The 17,037-nt window shown below is 33.2% G+C and overlaps 1 protein-coding gene across 2 annotated transcripts; it reads left to right on the top strand.

Annotated features, from left to right (window-relative positions):
- The first annotated feature begins 430 nt into the window (after positions 1-430).
- LOC112727645 (cell division cycle 5-like protein) lies at positions 431-7,576 on the top strand. 2 transcript variants are annotated; one of them, XM_025777501.3, is made up of 4 exons: positions 431-1,252; positions 1,435-3,141; positions 5,672-5,953; positions 6,631-7,576. In XM_025777501.3, the coding sequence occupies exons 1-4, from the start codon at positions 1,244-1,246 to the stop codon at positions 7,372-7,374; spliced, it is 2,742 nt and encodes a 913-aa protein (XP_025633286.1). In that variant the 5' UTR covers positions 431-1,243; the 3' UTR covers positions 7,375-7,576. The 2 variants fall into 2 exon arrangements, with proteins under 2 accessions (XP_025633286.1, XP_025633285.1); XM_025777500.3 differs by having other exon boundaries at positions 432-978.
- Positions 7,577-17,037: the final 9,461 nt, after the last annotated feature.

Genomic DNA, 17,037 nt, shown 5'->3' with positions numbered 1-17,037 from the left:
TAGAAGAGAGACAAAGATAATGGTGGTGAAAATAAGATAATGTAATGAATTCAACAAGAGAGAGAGTGTTGAGGTGCTATGGTTAGAGATGGTGTGATGAATTCAACACTGAGGTGAGGTGTTGGGATGGGGTGGCATACTAGTGGAATGTGGTTAAATGGGTGAGAAAAGAAAAGGTGAGCAAGGAGTGTGATGATAATGTGTATAAGGAAGAGATAAATTTGAAAAATAAATAATCACTTGTTGACAGTCAAAAAATTAAGAGAAGGAATAAAATTGAAACATATTAAAAATGTTAATATAAAATTGAATTAAATTAAAAAAATATTTAGTGACAAAAATGACTTTATCCCAGAATTTATATTATAATTTTTTTTATTCAAATATTATATTTTTTTCTTTTAGTATTAATTTCTTAATAAAAAAAACTCACACTAGATTTCCTTCTTTTGGAAAAAAAAAAAATGCTTGGATCTGGTTTTAAATTTGAGTCTAGAGGGACATAATAAGAGGCCCAATAGAAGCTGAGTATTTTTTCCTGACAAAACAGAACGACGGTTCTTTTGGCTGACGATACGAGAGTAGAGTAGCAGACTAGCAGGAGTCAGCAGCACCTAGGAAGGTTTTGCGTCTTCAACAATAACATCTTGTAAGCGTTAACACTTAACAGTGAAACATAAAAAGTAAATAATATCTTCTGTTCTGGTTGTTTCGTCGTTTTTTGTTTTGTGGTTGGAGTTGGGGAAGCAAAACCCTACAATTTGAAGAAGCGAAGGTTGATAAAGAGAAAGTGGTGGCAAGATGAGGATTATGATAAAGGGCGGTGTTTGGAAGAACACCGAAGATGAGATCCTGAAAGCAGCTGTTATGAAATATGGCAAGAACCAATGGGCTCGAATCTCTTCCCTTTTGGTTCGTAAATCCGCTAAGCAATGCAAGGCTCGCTGGTACGAATGGCTCGATCCTTCCATCAAGAAGGTAATCCTACCCACCTAATATCTATTATCTATTTATTTATTTATTTATTTTTTTTGCTGTCTTTTGTATGTTATTTACCTTTGTTTTTTGGTTGTGCATCAAGTTTATGTATAATAGGGTTTTTGAATATGAAGGACAAAAAAAGTTTCGATGTTTTCAGTTTGATTGAAAGGTTATGCTTTTTGACATGACTCTTGTGAGAATGGATGGTTGTGCTGCCAGTAATGCTCCTTGATAAAGCTGATTATTAGATTTTACTCAGTTAATGTTTCATGTAAGTAATTGTAAGGCTGCCCTAATGCCATTATTTAATTAATAAGTAATTAATTATAGTTATGGCTTGCTTTTTAATGTGTCTGGATGCGCCTGCATTTGAACCCTTTAACTGCATTTTTTGTGTCGACAAGTGTTTTTCTACAATCAGTCTTCTATTATAATGCTGTTTTTTGTGTGCAGACTGAGTGGACTAGAGAAGAGGATGAGAAGCTGCTTCATCTTGCTAAGCTTATGCCCACCCAGTGGAGAACGATTGCTCCTATTGTAGGACGTACTCCTTCTCAGTGTCTTGAGCGCTACGAGAAGCTCCTTGACGCAGCCTGTGTAAAGGATGAGAACTATGAACCTGGCGATGATCCTCGGAAGTTGCGTCCTGGGGAGATTGATCCAAATCCAGAGTCAAAACCTGCACGCCCAGATCCAGTTGATATGGACGAAGATGAAAAGGAGATGCTTTCCGAAGCACGAGCCCGGTTAGCCAACACAAAAGGAAAGAAGGCGAAAAGGAAAGCGAGGGAGAAACAGCTTGAGGAAGCCAGAAGACTTGCTTCTTTACAGAAGAAGAGAGAACTGAAGGCTGCGGGAATTGATGTCAGGCAGCGAAGGAGAAAAAGGAAAGGCATTGATTATAATGCAGAAATCCCTTTTGAGAAAAGGCCTCCTCCTGGTTTTTATGACATTGCTGATGAAGACAGACCCGTGGAACAGCCCCATTTCCCAACTACAATAGAAGAACTTGAGGGTAAAAGAAGGATTGATGTTGAGACACAGTTAAGAAAGCAAGACATTGCAAAAAATAAAATTGCACAGAGGCAAGATGCCCCATCTGCTATACTACACGCCAATAAGTTGAATGATCCGGAAACAGTAAGGAAACAAACCAAACTGATGCTTCCGCCACCCCAGATTTCTGACCAGGAACTGGATGAAATTGCAAGGATGGGTTATGCCAATGACCTAGCTGGGAGTGACGAATTTGGAGAAGGTAGTGCTGCAACACGTGCTCTTCTAGCAAATTATGCACAAACACCTGGCCGGGGAATGACTCCTTTACGAACCCCTCAGCGAACACCGGCTAGTAAGGGAGATGCTGTCATGATGGAAGCTGAAAACCTGGCGAGGTTGAGGGAGTCCCAGACACCATTATTAGGGGGAGAAAACCCGGAGTTGCATCCTTCGGATTTTACTGGGGTCACTCCTAAGAGAAAAGAGGTTCAGACCCCAAATCCAATGTTGACTCCCTCTGCAACCCCTGGAGTTGCAGGTCTCACTCCCAGAATTGGCATGACACCTGCAAGAGATGGTTACGCTAGCATGACACCGAAGGGAACTCCTCTCAGGGATGAGCTTCGTATTAATGAGGATTTGGATATGCATGAGCGTGCTAAACTTGAGCTACAAAGAGCTGAAATAAGACGAAGTCTGTGCTCTGGTTTAGGAAGCCTTCCACAGCCCAAAAATGAGTACCAGATTGTCATGCAGCCCATTCCAGAAGATGCTGAAGAACCTGAGGAGAAGATTGAAGAGGATATGTCAGATAGAATAGCTAGAGAAAAGGCAGAAGAAGAGGCAAGGCAACAGGCATTACTTAGGAAACGATCAAAAGTCCTTCAAAGGGAGCTTCCTCGGCCTCCAGCTGCATCATTGGAGCTTATAAGAAATTCTTTGGTTAGAGCTGATGACAAGAGTTCCTTTGTTCCACCAACCTCAATTGAGCAAGCTGATGAGATGATAAGAAGGGAGCTTCTTGCTTTGCTGGAGCATGACAATGCTAAGTATCCGCTTGACGAGAAAGTAAATAAGGAGAAAAAGAAAGGAGCTAAGCGTGTGGTAAATGAGCCTGTTGTTCCTGTTATAGAAGAATTTCATGAAGAGGAGATGAAAGATGTATGTATTTACTAATCTATTTCTTAGTTTCTTCCCTTAGCTTCTTTTGTGATGACATCACATGTTCGTGGCTTTCGCGCTGATAGATAGTAAGTAGCATAATCAATTCTCGCCCTTCGCTGAAATGCTGCTTTCTGTTGTGGAGGATACACCTCTTGTTTTGCACTAACCTGAAGACTATAAGTCTAATCATTGTTAAGGTTGTGTACTAACGTATAAGATTGAACAATTCTAAAATTCTGCTAGGTTTGTAGTTTGTAGATCCTGACACTGAGCCACCCTTTCTATTTAATGAGATTGTGCTAGGGACTAGGGTTGATTTGTTTGCTTAGGAGCAGTTGGATCACACAACTGCAATGTGCCAGTTAAGCCACTGCTTCTAGTGGCTGAATTGGATTAGGATTTTTTTTTTCTTTTGTGGTTTAGGGATGGTTGATGGGGTGTTGTTTGATCCACATAAGTGCAGTGGCGTTGCACCTGAGATGCTTGTGTCAGTTGCTCTCCATATCTAAGTTGTAGGTGCTTGTGTAGTGCATCCTGAAAGTGGGTAGGCTCTGATTTTCTGTGGCCTGTGTTAATGTGATTGTGCTTTGCTCGTTGGTGTGATTTGTATTTGTGATTTGCAGGTAACCATTACTATGTCATAATGTCTTTTATGTTTTCTGTTTTATAAACGATTTTCCTGTTTTTCTAATAGGAATTAGTTAAATGTTACTTGTAATTCCATGTTTATTATATAATGATTGTAGTTGTGTTATGACCTCAAATTGTATGCATCTGTCCTCCATTTATTATTTTACTGGGTAAGATATCATTGTTCATAATGTGGTTGTCGAAATTGAAATCTTTCAATTATGATTAGGAAAAAGAAATACAAAAAAGCGGGGAGGGGAACAGGGTTCCCATATACAAAAGCAAAACACAAACAAAGGCCTATCAAAAACGTAAAGCTCCCCAATCTCTCAACATGTATGAGAGGGAAAAACGTCTAAAAAGATCTTGAGCTTTACACCAAGATGCTAAGCGTCTAACCTTATCCCATAAGATATGTTTATCAGAGAATCTGTCACTAAAGGTGCGTACATTACGCTCCAATCAGAGTCCAGATGGTCGTGAAAAAATTGCACTGGTCCACTTAATTTTTGCTTCTTTTCTATTACCAAACCAACAAATCTAGTCAATAAAAATATATCTAGAGTTGCCAGGCACACCTAACATTTATCAAAGATGCTAAATAAATTATTCCATAAGAAACTAGCCATTGGGCAATGCTAAAACAGACAAGGGTACTCAGTTTGGTGATTAGGCTTTATGATTGATTGGCAAACATGCAAGATATTAGGAATTATGCTACCTAAACATGCTGGGCCTGCCACCGTCTATCTGTTCAGGAGCCCAGTTTTTTGTACACTAAAACAAAACACATCCATCCTTTGAGTTCTTTGCTCCTCTCCCAATTTCTCGTTTAACTCTGATTATTTACTGTGACTTGTTTTCCTTCTATTTTTTTGCCCTTTTGGGTTTCTTTGTGACTGTGATTATAAAGCATACCAATAGATAGGTATTTTTCTTTTTAACATCCTAATTTCATGGGTCATTAGAATTAATGCCTTTTATATTGATTTGTTATTATGTTAATGCTGATTATTTCATATTATTTCTTCATACATGTCAAATCAAAGTTTAATTTTGTTAAATGTGATTGTATGTCTATTTTGCTTGTTTACGCCATTTTACGTGTAACTATTTGTTTAAATGTGTTCAGTTTAGGCAGGATCTTGTGATCCATGTTACCATCACGTTGTACATATATTTCTAATCTCAATCTTGGGTAGAATCTATATTGACAACATTGCTTGACTACACTGTCTATACCTATCCTAGACATTTAATACTCAGATATCACTTCCCAAATGATTTTTGGTGGTTTTCTTCCCACTGAGGAGATTTTGTTAGACACCTATTCTATATCTGTCCTTTATTAATATACTCTTTTTAGGTATGCGTTTAATCTGATGTATAGGTTTTTGTTTATTTTTGTTATTTCAGTGAATGTTATAAAAATAGTCCTGCAACTCTTTTTAGGGTTCCTTTTAGGTCATGTATTGTGACATCAACACATATTTTCTCTTTATGAATTATGACTTGATGCTGTGCTAGTTGATCTGACAGTCTCACTTTTCCGTTATAATCCTGCAATTAATTAATTATGTTGGGTTGTGTTTGCTGGTAATGTTTCTCAAGGACACTTCCTTGTTTGATTGTCAAGTTCTACCACCCCCCTCTCACAAATATAATAAAAAGAGAAAGAGAAAAAAAGTGGAATGTTAATGTTGACTATATTGCAATGTATGTCTTTTTGTCCATATCATAAATGGCCCTAAAATATAACAAACCTCTGAGTTTTGAGTTAGCTGGCTAATTACCTTGCTTATTATAATTTATTATGTTGTCATCCAAACTTTCTCTTGTAAGCGGGTTAAGGATACTTATTTTGTATTGTTTTTTTATTTTTTTATTTTTTGGTTAGGCTGATAAGTTGATAAAGGATGAGGCCCATTATCTTCGGGTAGCACTGGGACATGAAAGTGAACCCCTTGAGGAATTCATTGAAGCACACAGGACTAGCCTGAATGATCTCATGTTCTTTCCAACCCGTCATGCCTATGGTCTCTCAAGTGTTGCTGGAAACATGGAAAAGCTGGCAGCTTTGCAGAATGAGTTTGAGAATGTGAGGAAAAAGTTGGACGATGGCAAGGAGAAAGTTGTAAAGCTTGAGAAGAAGGCAATACTCCTCACTCAAGGCTATGAGGTATGTTACTAACATTCTCCATGCCAAATGCCTTTAACTCAGTCAGTTCTGATTATGTTTTATTGCTTAAAACATGGCTTTGTACTTAGAATCACCTTGGTTGAGTTAGTTTTGTAATTGAACAATGCTATTTTTGCCTTAGAGATAAACTGATAGGAACCTACTCACCTAATCAATTGTTAAATAGAGTATGGAGTGATTGAGTGAATTGTTGGCTAGGGTGGGTTCTGCAGTCTGGAATGCATTCTGTTATGCGAGAGGTGAGAGGTATACAAGGGTAGGTGGAGTAGTGATGGGACTATATCAAACAATTTGGACATAGAATTCATGCTAGGACAGAGGTTGAGTCCCTTGAATACTCACCAATTTAATGTTATAAAGCCAGTATTAATACATTCGTTGGAGTAAGGATATTTGCACCCCATTGGTGTAGAACACATCCTAGAGGTATTTCTTCTGCATTTCTATTATGTTCTATGCATCTATTGACACAAATTTTGTTACTTAAAATTGAAAATTGTAACTGAAAATAGTTGGAAGCAGTGACCTTCATGAATCAAAATTGATAAGGACACATGGAAAAGAAAATTCCTTTTGTTTGATTTTGCTGTCTGTAAAGAGTCCTTTGTGCCTGTACACAATGTTGAATAATATACTTCAGCTATTGCATTTTTCAGATGAGAGCCAAAAACAGTCTTTGGCCACAAATTGAGGCCACTTTCAAGCAAATGGACATAGCTGCAACTGAATTAGAATGCTTTGAAGCTTTGCAAAAGCAGGAGAAGTTAGCAGCATCCCACAGGATAAACAATCTATGGGAGGAAGTACAGAAGCAAAAGGAACTTGAGAGAACTTTGCAATACAAGTATGGGAATCTTATGGAAGAAGTGGAAAGGATACAAAATGTCATGGAACAGTACAGGGTACAAGCACAAAAGCAAGAAGAAATCGAAGCAAACAACCGTGCTCATGAGTCAACAGAGACTGTTGCTGACAAAACTGGTGCGCAGGATTCAAAGAATTTTAAAGCTGCGCCTCTCGCTGAAGAAAATGAAACTGCTATAGCAACTGATCTGTCTCGTGATGAAAGTGAAGCGGGCTCTGTGCAAGACCAGACCACCGCTAGCCAGAAAAATGATGTGGATGTGGATTCTGATGATATAAAGCAAACAGATGACCCTAATGCAAAACTGCCAGATGCTACACTTGTTGCCAAGGTTGACGTCGGAAAAGTGGAAGGTACCATCACTGATGGTCACATTGATAATGGTAAGACAGCATTAGACGAGGGTGCTACAGTAGGAAATGTGGTGGAGAAAGATTTAGCTATGGATGGTGAAAATTCACATGATGATAGCACACCAGAAAAAACCACTGTTTCTGATGAAGGGGATGAGATGCAAGTTGGTGATGGCAACTAAACCAAGAAATGCTCAACCATTGTATGAGCATTTTCATATGCTTGCCTGTAATTTGTCATAGATTGTGTTGTCCTCTCAAACCCTCCACTAAGTGGATGTTATGTGCTCTTTCTTGTTTGATAAAGACAGGATTTTTACAAGAAATTAGATTCTAATCCACCATACTCCATACACATCTATCAAATTTTTATTGGACTGGATAGTTGCAGTGTTGGACTTTTTGTCAATAACCCGTTTATCTCGAATTATTTTTTGGCATTACGGCAGTGTTTGTTTTTGTAGACAGGACACAGAGACATGGACATTAAATATCTAAAAGGTGTTTGGACAGAGAAACATGGACAATGGACACACTATTTTCAGGTTAGTTTTTTCATTTTTGTGTCAACTTTTAAATGAAGGACAATGGCGACACGAGATTTGGGAAGATGGACACGGATTTTTTAATGAAAATTATTTTTCTTTTTGTTCATAGATATTTCTTATTATTCCACTATTACCTTCTTTATTTTCTTTCGAGAAAACCTTAATTTGAACTTCTTTGCATCGTTGTTTTCAAAGAGATACTCTCTTCTCCCGGTTCTTTCTCTATCTGTGTTCTTCTTCTTTCTCTCTTTTTTTTTCGGTACTCTTTTCTTGATCTCTCTTTCTTTGTTCTCTTCTTCCTCTTCTTTCACTTCTTTCCAAGTAATGTCTTCCTTTTGCTCTCTGTCTATGTCTCTTGGTCTCTCTTTATTCTCTTTCTCAATCAATAACTAGGTATTACTCTGCCTTTCCTCTTATTGCTTTTTATTTTTATTTTTCTATTAAACAGAATTTTGTTTCTCTTTGTCCTCATTTTTTTTTCGTTTTTATTGTTTTATGATTTGTCAATTTGAAAATTATATAAGAAGACATACGTTCTTTCCTTTGATAGAATCTTAAATTTTTACAATGATACTGTGAATTGTTTTGGATTTTAATATGTTGAAAAAATTGTAAATTCTATTTGTGTTATGTTTAATTAGTGCATAACTTTTTATGCAAATTAGTGCAGAAAATTTGATGCAGAATTTCGTTTATGTTAGTGCAGAATTTTTTTTTATGTTAGCGCATACTTTTGAGCTAAATTAGTTTGTACTTAGGCAGAAAATTTGGGATCACATGGCTATTTTAGTCATGTTACATAATATTTTAGTTTTGTTCATGTCCATCCATATATAATATAGGACATTAGTATCTTGTATATTATATCTAAACACAATACACAAAGAATAATTTTTAGTGTTTCTGTTCTATTGTCTGTCTTAGTATCATGTTCTGTCCTGTCCACAAAAACAAAGGCAGCCTAAATGTTTTCTTGGTACCATTATTATTTTGGTCAGATTTATACTTTGCTTGAAATGGTTGCGATTTTATTTTTCAGTTGCATTTTAGGGTTAAATATTTTTTTCGTCCGTAATGTCTTTGGTTAAAATTAAAATCATCTTTAACTTTTTTTTTTCTTATTAATATCATCCTTAACGTTAGAAGTCATTTTAAAATTATCTTTTTATGTGAAATATTAATTGCATTATGATTTTGCCCTCATAAAACACCCTCTTTCACTCACTAGCCACTCTATCATCATCATCATCATCATCATCACCATTACCTCCACCATCACGTCTTTGGTCAAAATCAAAATTGTCTCCGACTTTTTTTTTTTCTTCTTAGTACCATCCTCGACGTTAGAGAGAGAAGGAAGGAAACTTATACAAAAAGCTTTATCTACTTTACACCATATAGAGGCCAAAAGTTAAACTCGTTACAAGAAATTCTCATTTGAAAACTTGTAATTGAACTACCAATTCCAAACTTATCACTATCAAGTCTTATACAGTCTAGCTTTATCCAATATGATGTAGCAAATAAGGACTCAATGGCCATCACTGAAAGTTGTTTTAAAGTTCATGGTTGATAGAGATCTCAGTAGGAAGATGTGCTTGAACCCACTTGTAAAGTGCTAGTGATCCTTTTCTTTTATAGAATGAATCTATCTCTGAATCTTGATTTTCTTTAAAACACGAGCATGAAGTTGGACAATTGCAGTGGCCTGCATTTACTCCTCTTTGACGGATAAAACAGAAAGAACAATGCAGTAAGAGGAAAACAGCTTGTCTTTGTAAATAAGTGGCTGGAATGCATCCAGCATGATTCACCATTGGACAAACTCAAACAAAATGGAGAGCCTTCCAGGAAAGACATTATCTTTTAGGGATCAATTTGATTAAAAAAATCTTTCAGGACGAATTTAAAAAATACCTTATCTTTTAGGGACTAATTTGACTATTTCGTAAGAAATTACAAGAGTTTTGCAATAAAAGTTTGCATGCTAATTCTAAGTACCCCAAGGCATAAAATAAAATCATCAAGTTGAATAATGCACAGGGGAACATGGAGTTAGAAACCCTTCCTAATTGGCTGAAATATTATAACGAAGAACATTTAATTGTCAATATAAGCTTTGTGAACAAGGCATTAGACACTGATTTTGGCAAACATAAGCAAAGACATGTCAGATATGGTACTGGAACAACAATGTCAATTACTTCTACAACTTTGTTCTAATTGCACATTGAGGTTTTGATTGGTGCAACATGTCTTTTATGTCTTGGGGGAACTTGTAGCTATGCATTCTGCCAACGGTATACAGCTAAGGACTATGGGATTAGACTGCAGGAACTTTGCATATAACCACAAATAACAAAGTATCAATTTAAAAGGTTGACAATAAAACAATTGGTAATTTAATTTCAGATCAACAAAAACAAAAATCTGAGAGATTGGAAATTAAGATAAAGGAAATAATTATTTGATCGAAAAATGGGTAGTATAGAAAGGTAAAAAATAAAAATTAAAAAAATGATAAAGAAAAATGATAAAAATCAACAAAAGAATATATAATATCCATGAGAAACTTTTTAAACAGGATAACTATAGTATTTAAAAAAAAAAGACTTTTACTATGACAAAAAAATACGGCTTTCAAAAATAAAGAAATAACATTTGAAAACAAATAAAATGGATAAAAAAAATTAGCGTATAAAAAACAGAAGACAGACTTCGATAATATATATTCTTTATACATGATAATATATATATTACCATTAAAGAAAAGAAACAAAAAAAAAATAGATAAACCAACAAATAATAAAAAATGATATGTCAATCGGAAATCGATTATAACGTTTTATAAAAAACTATTGAATTAAATAGAAGACACATATAAAAAATATATCAGTATTGAAATAAATACGAAAACAATTTAGATACCACAAAATAATAACAAATACATCTAAATGCAAAAAAAATGATAAGTTATAAGCATACATAAAAAAAGGTAGAAAATTTCAATAATATATAAAATAATTATTTGAAAGTTACCAAAATGAAACGGTTCAAACAAAGATACATTTATACAAAGAAGTAAAAAGACAAATGCAGGATAAAATAGAGGTAAAAAATATCAATTCAACTAGGTATTCTTTAAAAATGGTACATTATTCAGCCTTTTATTATAAAAATTAAAAAAAAAATTAAAATAAACACATCTAAAAATTATGAATAAATTTATTGTCTTTTTAAAATTAAATACACATTCAAAATACAAACTAAATAAAACTGAAATTTAAAATTTAAATTTTAAATTTCTGTTTCATATTTAATATATTTAATTATTAATATATTATAATTTAAATACATATCTAAAAATAAAATTATTCAAAATTTAAAATTTTGATTTTAAAATTATAAAATAAACTTTAAATAATATAATTATTAACTAAACCGATACAAAACACTCAAAGAAGTCATCTTTGGCGCACATGGAAAACCTCAGAGACGCACATCGAGAAGTCATTTGCGCCACCTTCCTCTTCCGCGCTCATCCTCGACTCTGCCTTCCTCTTTCTTGGTGCTCATTCACAACGCCACATCCCCTTCGTTAACACTCGTCTTCGTCGCCGCCTTCCTCCTCCTCGTCGCCGTTCGTCCGCATCAACGTCGCCACGCCGAAAACTTACCTAAGGTTTGGATGGGTCTCTGACACGTTTTTTTTTTATTATTCTGTGCAAGTTTTTTATTTTTTTTGAAATAAAAAATTGAATAAGATGGCCTGAAGAGATTTTCATATATATTGCAATGTTAAATTATTTTTGCATGTGCAATCTCTATATTTTGGAAGTGTTTCAAAAATATTTTCTGTATAACTTTATAATTTTAGATGTGTTACAATTATTTTTTAATGTTTAAATTTAAATTTTAGATTTATGATTTTGGATATATTTCAAAAATATTTTTTGTACAACTTCATAATTTTAGATGTGTTTTAAAAATATTTTTTGTATAACTTAAAATTTTAGATGTGTTACAATTAAAAAAAAAACTACAATTAAAAATATTTTAGTTTGTGTATATAATTATATTCGACCATTTGTCACTAGAAAGTAGTAAAATAGATCCTGTATTTTATCAAATGTATATAAATAAGGGATTAATTTTTTTCTAAATGAACTGACTTTGAATTCTTTTTTTACAGATACAAATTAGAATAGTGTAGTAGAATAGAAGAAAGAAGAAAACCGTGTTATAGAAAGAAGAAACGTAAAAGAAGAAAATTATAACTAACTATGAAGTAGGTAGAAAGTTAGAGAAATTTTAATTTTTAAATTTTAAATTAATTTTAATTATAAATATGTATCCTACAAAATAGGAATATGTTTTAATTAAAAGATAATTAAATAATATTAAAAGTTGACCAAAGGCTGAATTTTATTGTACAAGTAGCATTTTTCAAAAAATATCAATTCTATTCGATAGAACTATTGGAGATTTATTTGAATACCAAAAAAAAAAAAACAGAAAAGTAACACATAAATGAAAGTTTAAATACGACTGATTAAAAATTCTAAAAAGTTATTCATCATAGACAAATATAAAAAATAATTAGAAAGATAAGTGAAAAAATTGAAAATTAATTTATTATAGAATAAAAAATAAAACAAAAATAACAATTGTTATATGTAAAAAATTAATATATATATATCAATATGAAAGAAAATTGTAATATTTGATTAAATAAACCAAAAAAAAATAAAAAGCATATACACGACAACGTTTTATTCAACATAAAAAAACAATTAAGATAAATAAAAGAGATGTTAAAAAGAAAATATAAAAAAATAAGTAAAAAACGGGAAAAGTAAATAATCAACATATACTTAATAACCAAAAATACTAATTAGATTATAGCTGAAATCTTTTTAATCAATTTATACAGGTGAATAGAGAAGATAAATAATTAGTTATCTTGTTTATTATTATACTCTACATCATTTATAAAAAAATATATATACTTAACATTTTCTGAAGTGTCGAATTTGTTAATTTGACATATAGTTTCATTAATGTAAACTTTGTTGGGTAATCTCAAGTAAAAACTAAAATAAAAAAGATATCAACAAAAAATGAAATCACATAAAAAAAGCTAATAAAAAATAGCACGAATTTGATTGAACTTAATATATAAGAGTGTTATTTAATCAATAAATTAAAATAGATAACATAACAAAATCAGATTAAGCAATCTGATTATAGTTTAAATAAATCAAACACTCCTTATTTAATATTAACTAATAAGTAAATGTTCCATTAATGGAATGTACAACAAAGCACAATATTTAAAGATGTAAGTTAAAAATATGCCATATGATAGGAAAATAATTTTATTAATTTTAATACAATTATGCATATAGCGTATCATTAAGTAAGAAAATGAAATTTCAGTTTTGTTGAGTATTGCATAGAGAACTCGTGTGTCACAAAAGATACGTAACCTGTTGATATTTTACTGCTTTGAAGCATGAAAATATGGGTGATGAGACAATGAAATTAGATTTTGATAGGACCTAAGATTTTGTGGTTAGGAGTCATACCATCTATAAGAAAAATGTTGTTACAAATGTTAGCCAGCACATCCTTGTGTGATATACATAGATCATTATCCAATTTTTTAGAGATGTAGACATTAACACCAACATCATAATATAATTTAGGACATCACTAATGTATTTATTTAAATGTATTTCATGACCTTTAACATAAGAATGAACACTTTCTTCATGATAATACATGTTGGCATAAAATTCTCTAACTAAATCAGGATAGACTGATTTTCTGATTTCAAAAATTTTCTCCTAATCCAAATAAACAAAGTTTTCTTTAAAATCAATCCCTTTATTAGCTAGAGCATTCAAATCAGCTACAACTGTAGAACACAAAGGTCTTTTAAAAACAACAGCTTTATGAAATTCATAGTTCATACTTGATGAAAAACGATGAGGGTCATAGTGAGAGTGAGGACATTTACTGAAATGAGATTTAAAATCAACATAATCAAGATTTGTGGGTTTTTTCACAGAGTTGAAAAAAGATCTTTGGTTATTTTTGGAAGAGCGAGTAGAAGGTGTCGAACGTCCTTGAAAACGAGAAGATGAACGAGGAGGTGGAGACGTACTAGGCTCTTCATCACCCATGAGTCTCTTTTCTTTTGCTCTAGAAGGTCCAACGTCGGTTGGCACTGAGATGAATGTCGAGAAATGCTCTTGGTCCTTGCCATTGATTTGGGAACAGGAGATGAGCATGAGGAATAATGTAAGTGAATAATGATACGAGTGTGAGCTTGGCCCTTAGGAGAGAAATTTTGTGGAACACAAAATGTTCATGTGCCTCTTCGTGTTACAACCTTCTTTCTCATCTTTATGAGATTCAACAAATGCGGTAGTGGGAATAGTGGAGGTTGGAGGATATGAGGGTTTTCAGTGATAACTGCTATAAATGCTTTAGAAATTTTGAAAACATAAACTGATTAAATAAAATGAAAAAGTGTTTTAAAAAACATGAGTAAGCAAACATGCAATTTTGATAAGACATCTTGTTTAAAAATTTGAAAATTTGAATTTGCTTTGATTTGAAGAGAAATTCTAAAAGCAAATACTTTTTTAATGTAAATGATCAATACAAACAATGAGAACCACATCATAGAATAGAACTTCTTCCTTTTTGGGCCCGATGGTAGTTTTAAAAAAACACAATGGTCCACCAAAGATTCTTTTTTTAACCTAAATTAATTAATTTTACTAATACCCAGTCTGAAATTCAAGAAACATAGAGGGAGTCATCATCTATCCAGTTTTATCTTGTATTGACTTGAGAGACAAAAACACACAGAGAGCTACATCATCAACTTAATTCAGGAAATCAGACTCAACAATGCCCAATACTTTTCTCAACTTGCAAAATCTGTCTTCAGATAGAGGTTTAGTAAAAATATCAGCAAGTTGATCTTCAGATTTTACAAACTGTATATCAATTGTACCCTTTTGTACATGTTCCCTAATGGAATAAAATCTCACTTCAATGTACTTAGTTTTTGAGTGCAAAACAGAATTTTTAGAAATGTTTTTGACACTCATGTTGTCACAAAATAAAGGGATACTATTAACTTGCAAATTAGAATCTACAAGTTGTGTTTTAAGCCATATTAATTGAGAACAACAAGAAGTGGCTATATATTCAGCCTCGGTTATGGATAATGCAATGATAGCATGTTTCTTCCTTGGCCACATGTTTAGGGACTATCCAAGGAAGCAATAGATTCTAGACGTGCTTCTTCTATCAATCGATCACCAGCAAAATCTGCATCACAATACCGTACTACACCAAACTAATCAGACTTGGGATATCAAAGACCAAAGTTAGCAGTGCCATTAATGTATCTAATGATTCTTTTTACAGATGAAAGATGTGATTCTTTAGGTTGTGATTAGAATCTACAACAAACTCCTAAACTTTGAACAATATCCGGTCTAGACGAAGTTAGATACATAAGAGATCCGATCATTCCTCTGTACCTTGTTTCATCCACTTTTTTCCTTTTTCATCCTTCTCAAGTTTAGAGTTTGGATGCATTGGAGTACTCATTGGTTTGTAATTTTCTAAACCAAATTTCTTTCCTAATTCTTTGGCATATTTATCTTTGTATACAAAAATTTTACTAGGAGTTTGTTTGATTTGAAGTCCTAGAAAATTGTGAGTTCTCCCATCATACTCATATCAAACTCACTAGTCATTAAGTTTTTGAAATCAGCACACAAGACTTCATTAGCCGATCCAAATATAATGTCATCCACATAAACTTGAACAAGAATGAAATTATCATTAGATTCTTTAATAAAAAGAGTTGTATCTGTAGTACCCCTTTGAAAACTATTTTTCAATAAAAAAGAGTTAAGTATTTCATACTAAGCTCTTGGAGCTTGTCTCAAAGCATAAAGAGCTCTAGAGAGTTTAAAAATATAGTTTGGGAAATCTTTGTTTTCAAAACCAGAAGGTTGTGCTATTTATACTTTTCTATTAATAATTCCATTTAAAAAGACACATTTAACATCCATTTGAAAAAGTTTGAACCCTTTGTGGGATGCATATGCAAGCAATAATCTTATTGCTTCCAATCTTATTGCTTCCATCCTTGCAACCGGAACAAAAGACTCATCAAAGTCAATGCCTTCCTCTTAGTCATACCCTTGAGCTACTAGTCTAGCTTTGTTTCTAGCAATACTACCATCCTCACCCAATTTATTTCAAAAAATCCATTTAGTACTCGTTACTTTCTTACCATTCAGATTTGGCACCAATGTCCAAATCTCATTCTTCTCAAATTGGACCAGTTCCACCTCCATTGCCTTGACCCATGAAGGATCGTCAAGGGCTTCCTTCACATTTTGAGGTTTCACTTGATAGATGAGAAAAAAATCATTTAGTTTCATCCTCTTTTTGTTAAAGGATCTTATGGTAACTCCTTGAGATGAATGTCCAATAATAAACTCTTGTGGATAGTTCTTCAAGAACTTTCATTCTCTAGATTTGGATGATGTAATCTCGGATCTAGTATGATTGGGTTCTGCACTATTGAGATTTCCAGAATTCTCAGCGTCCATAGGAGACAAAATAGATTTGTCTCCTGCATTTTGGTCTGTAGAATTAGGAACAATATTTTTCAATGTGGGTTCTGATTTGTCTTTACCTTGGATCCCTTTTGAGTTTTGTTTAGTTTCATTTCCTACATCATTTTCTTCAATACAGTTTAAGAAGGCAGTGACAGAATGCTTTTCATTTTGAATTTTAATTTCAGATTTAAACCTTTTGTTTTCTTCAACAAGAATAGAACAGAATATTTGGCTTCTTTTAATTTTTTTTAGGTAAGAATTTTCAACTTTCAAGATGTCATTTTCAGATTCAAGTTCATAGCATTGATTCAAAAAATTTCTAATTATTTTTTCAGTGAGATCATCAATCATTTGATGGAGTTCTTCATTAGTGGGTTCAAAATAGGTTACCTCATCATCTTGATTATGATTGGCCATCAAGCATGCTTGAGTGTTGTGGTATGATTCTTCATCCTCTTTAGAGTCATTTTTCAAATCTTCCTATGAAGCCATGAGCACCTTCTTCTTGTCCTTCCGAGTCTTGTCTTCTTTCTTGAGCTTAGGGCAATCATATTTGAAATGTTCAGCTTCCTTGCAGTTATGGCAGATGACTTTGCTGATGTCTTTCTTTGGTTCCTTTAAGCTGCCTCCTCTGTTC

The sequence above is a fragment of the Arachis hypogaea genome, chromosome 12 (genome assembly GCF_003086295.3).
Source record: "Arachis hypogaea cultivar Tifrunner chromosome 12, arahy.Tifrunner.gnm2.J5K5, whole genome shotgun sequence".
Taxonomy (NCBI): Eukaryota; Viridiplantae; Streptophyta; class Magnoliopsida; order Fabales; family Fabaceae; genus Arachis; species Arachis hypogaea.
The sequence above is the reverse complement of the archived record's forward strand: the minus strand, read 5'-3'. Positions and strand labels throughout refer to the sequence as shown.

What these genes read in the sequence shown, in the direction of transcription:
- LOC112727645 (XM_025777500.3), top strand. Translation starts at nt 802, where the DNA reads ATGAGGATTATGATAAAGGGCGGTGTTTGGAAGAACACCGAAGATGAG. An exon ending in TCGATCCTTCCATCAAGAAG is followed by an intron (nt 979 to 1,434) that starts GTAATCCTACCC and finishes TTTTGTGTGCAG; the next exon opens with ACTGAGTGGACTAGAGAAGA. An exon ending in ATGAAGAGGAGATGAAAGAT is followed by an intron (nt 3,142 to 5,671) that starts GTATGTATTTAC and finishes TTTTTTGGTTAG; the next exon opens with GCTGATAAGTTGATAAAGGA.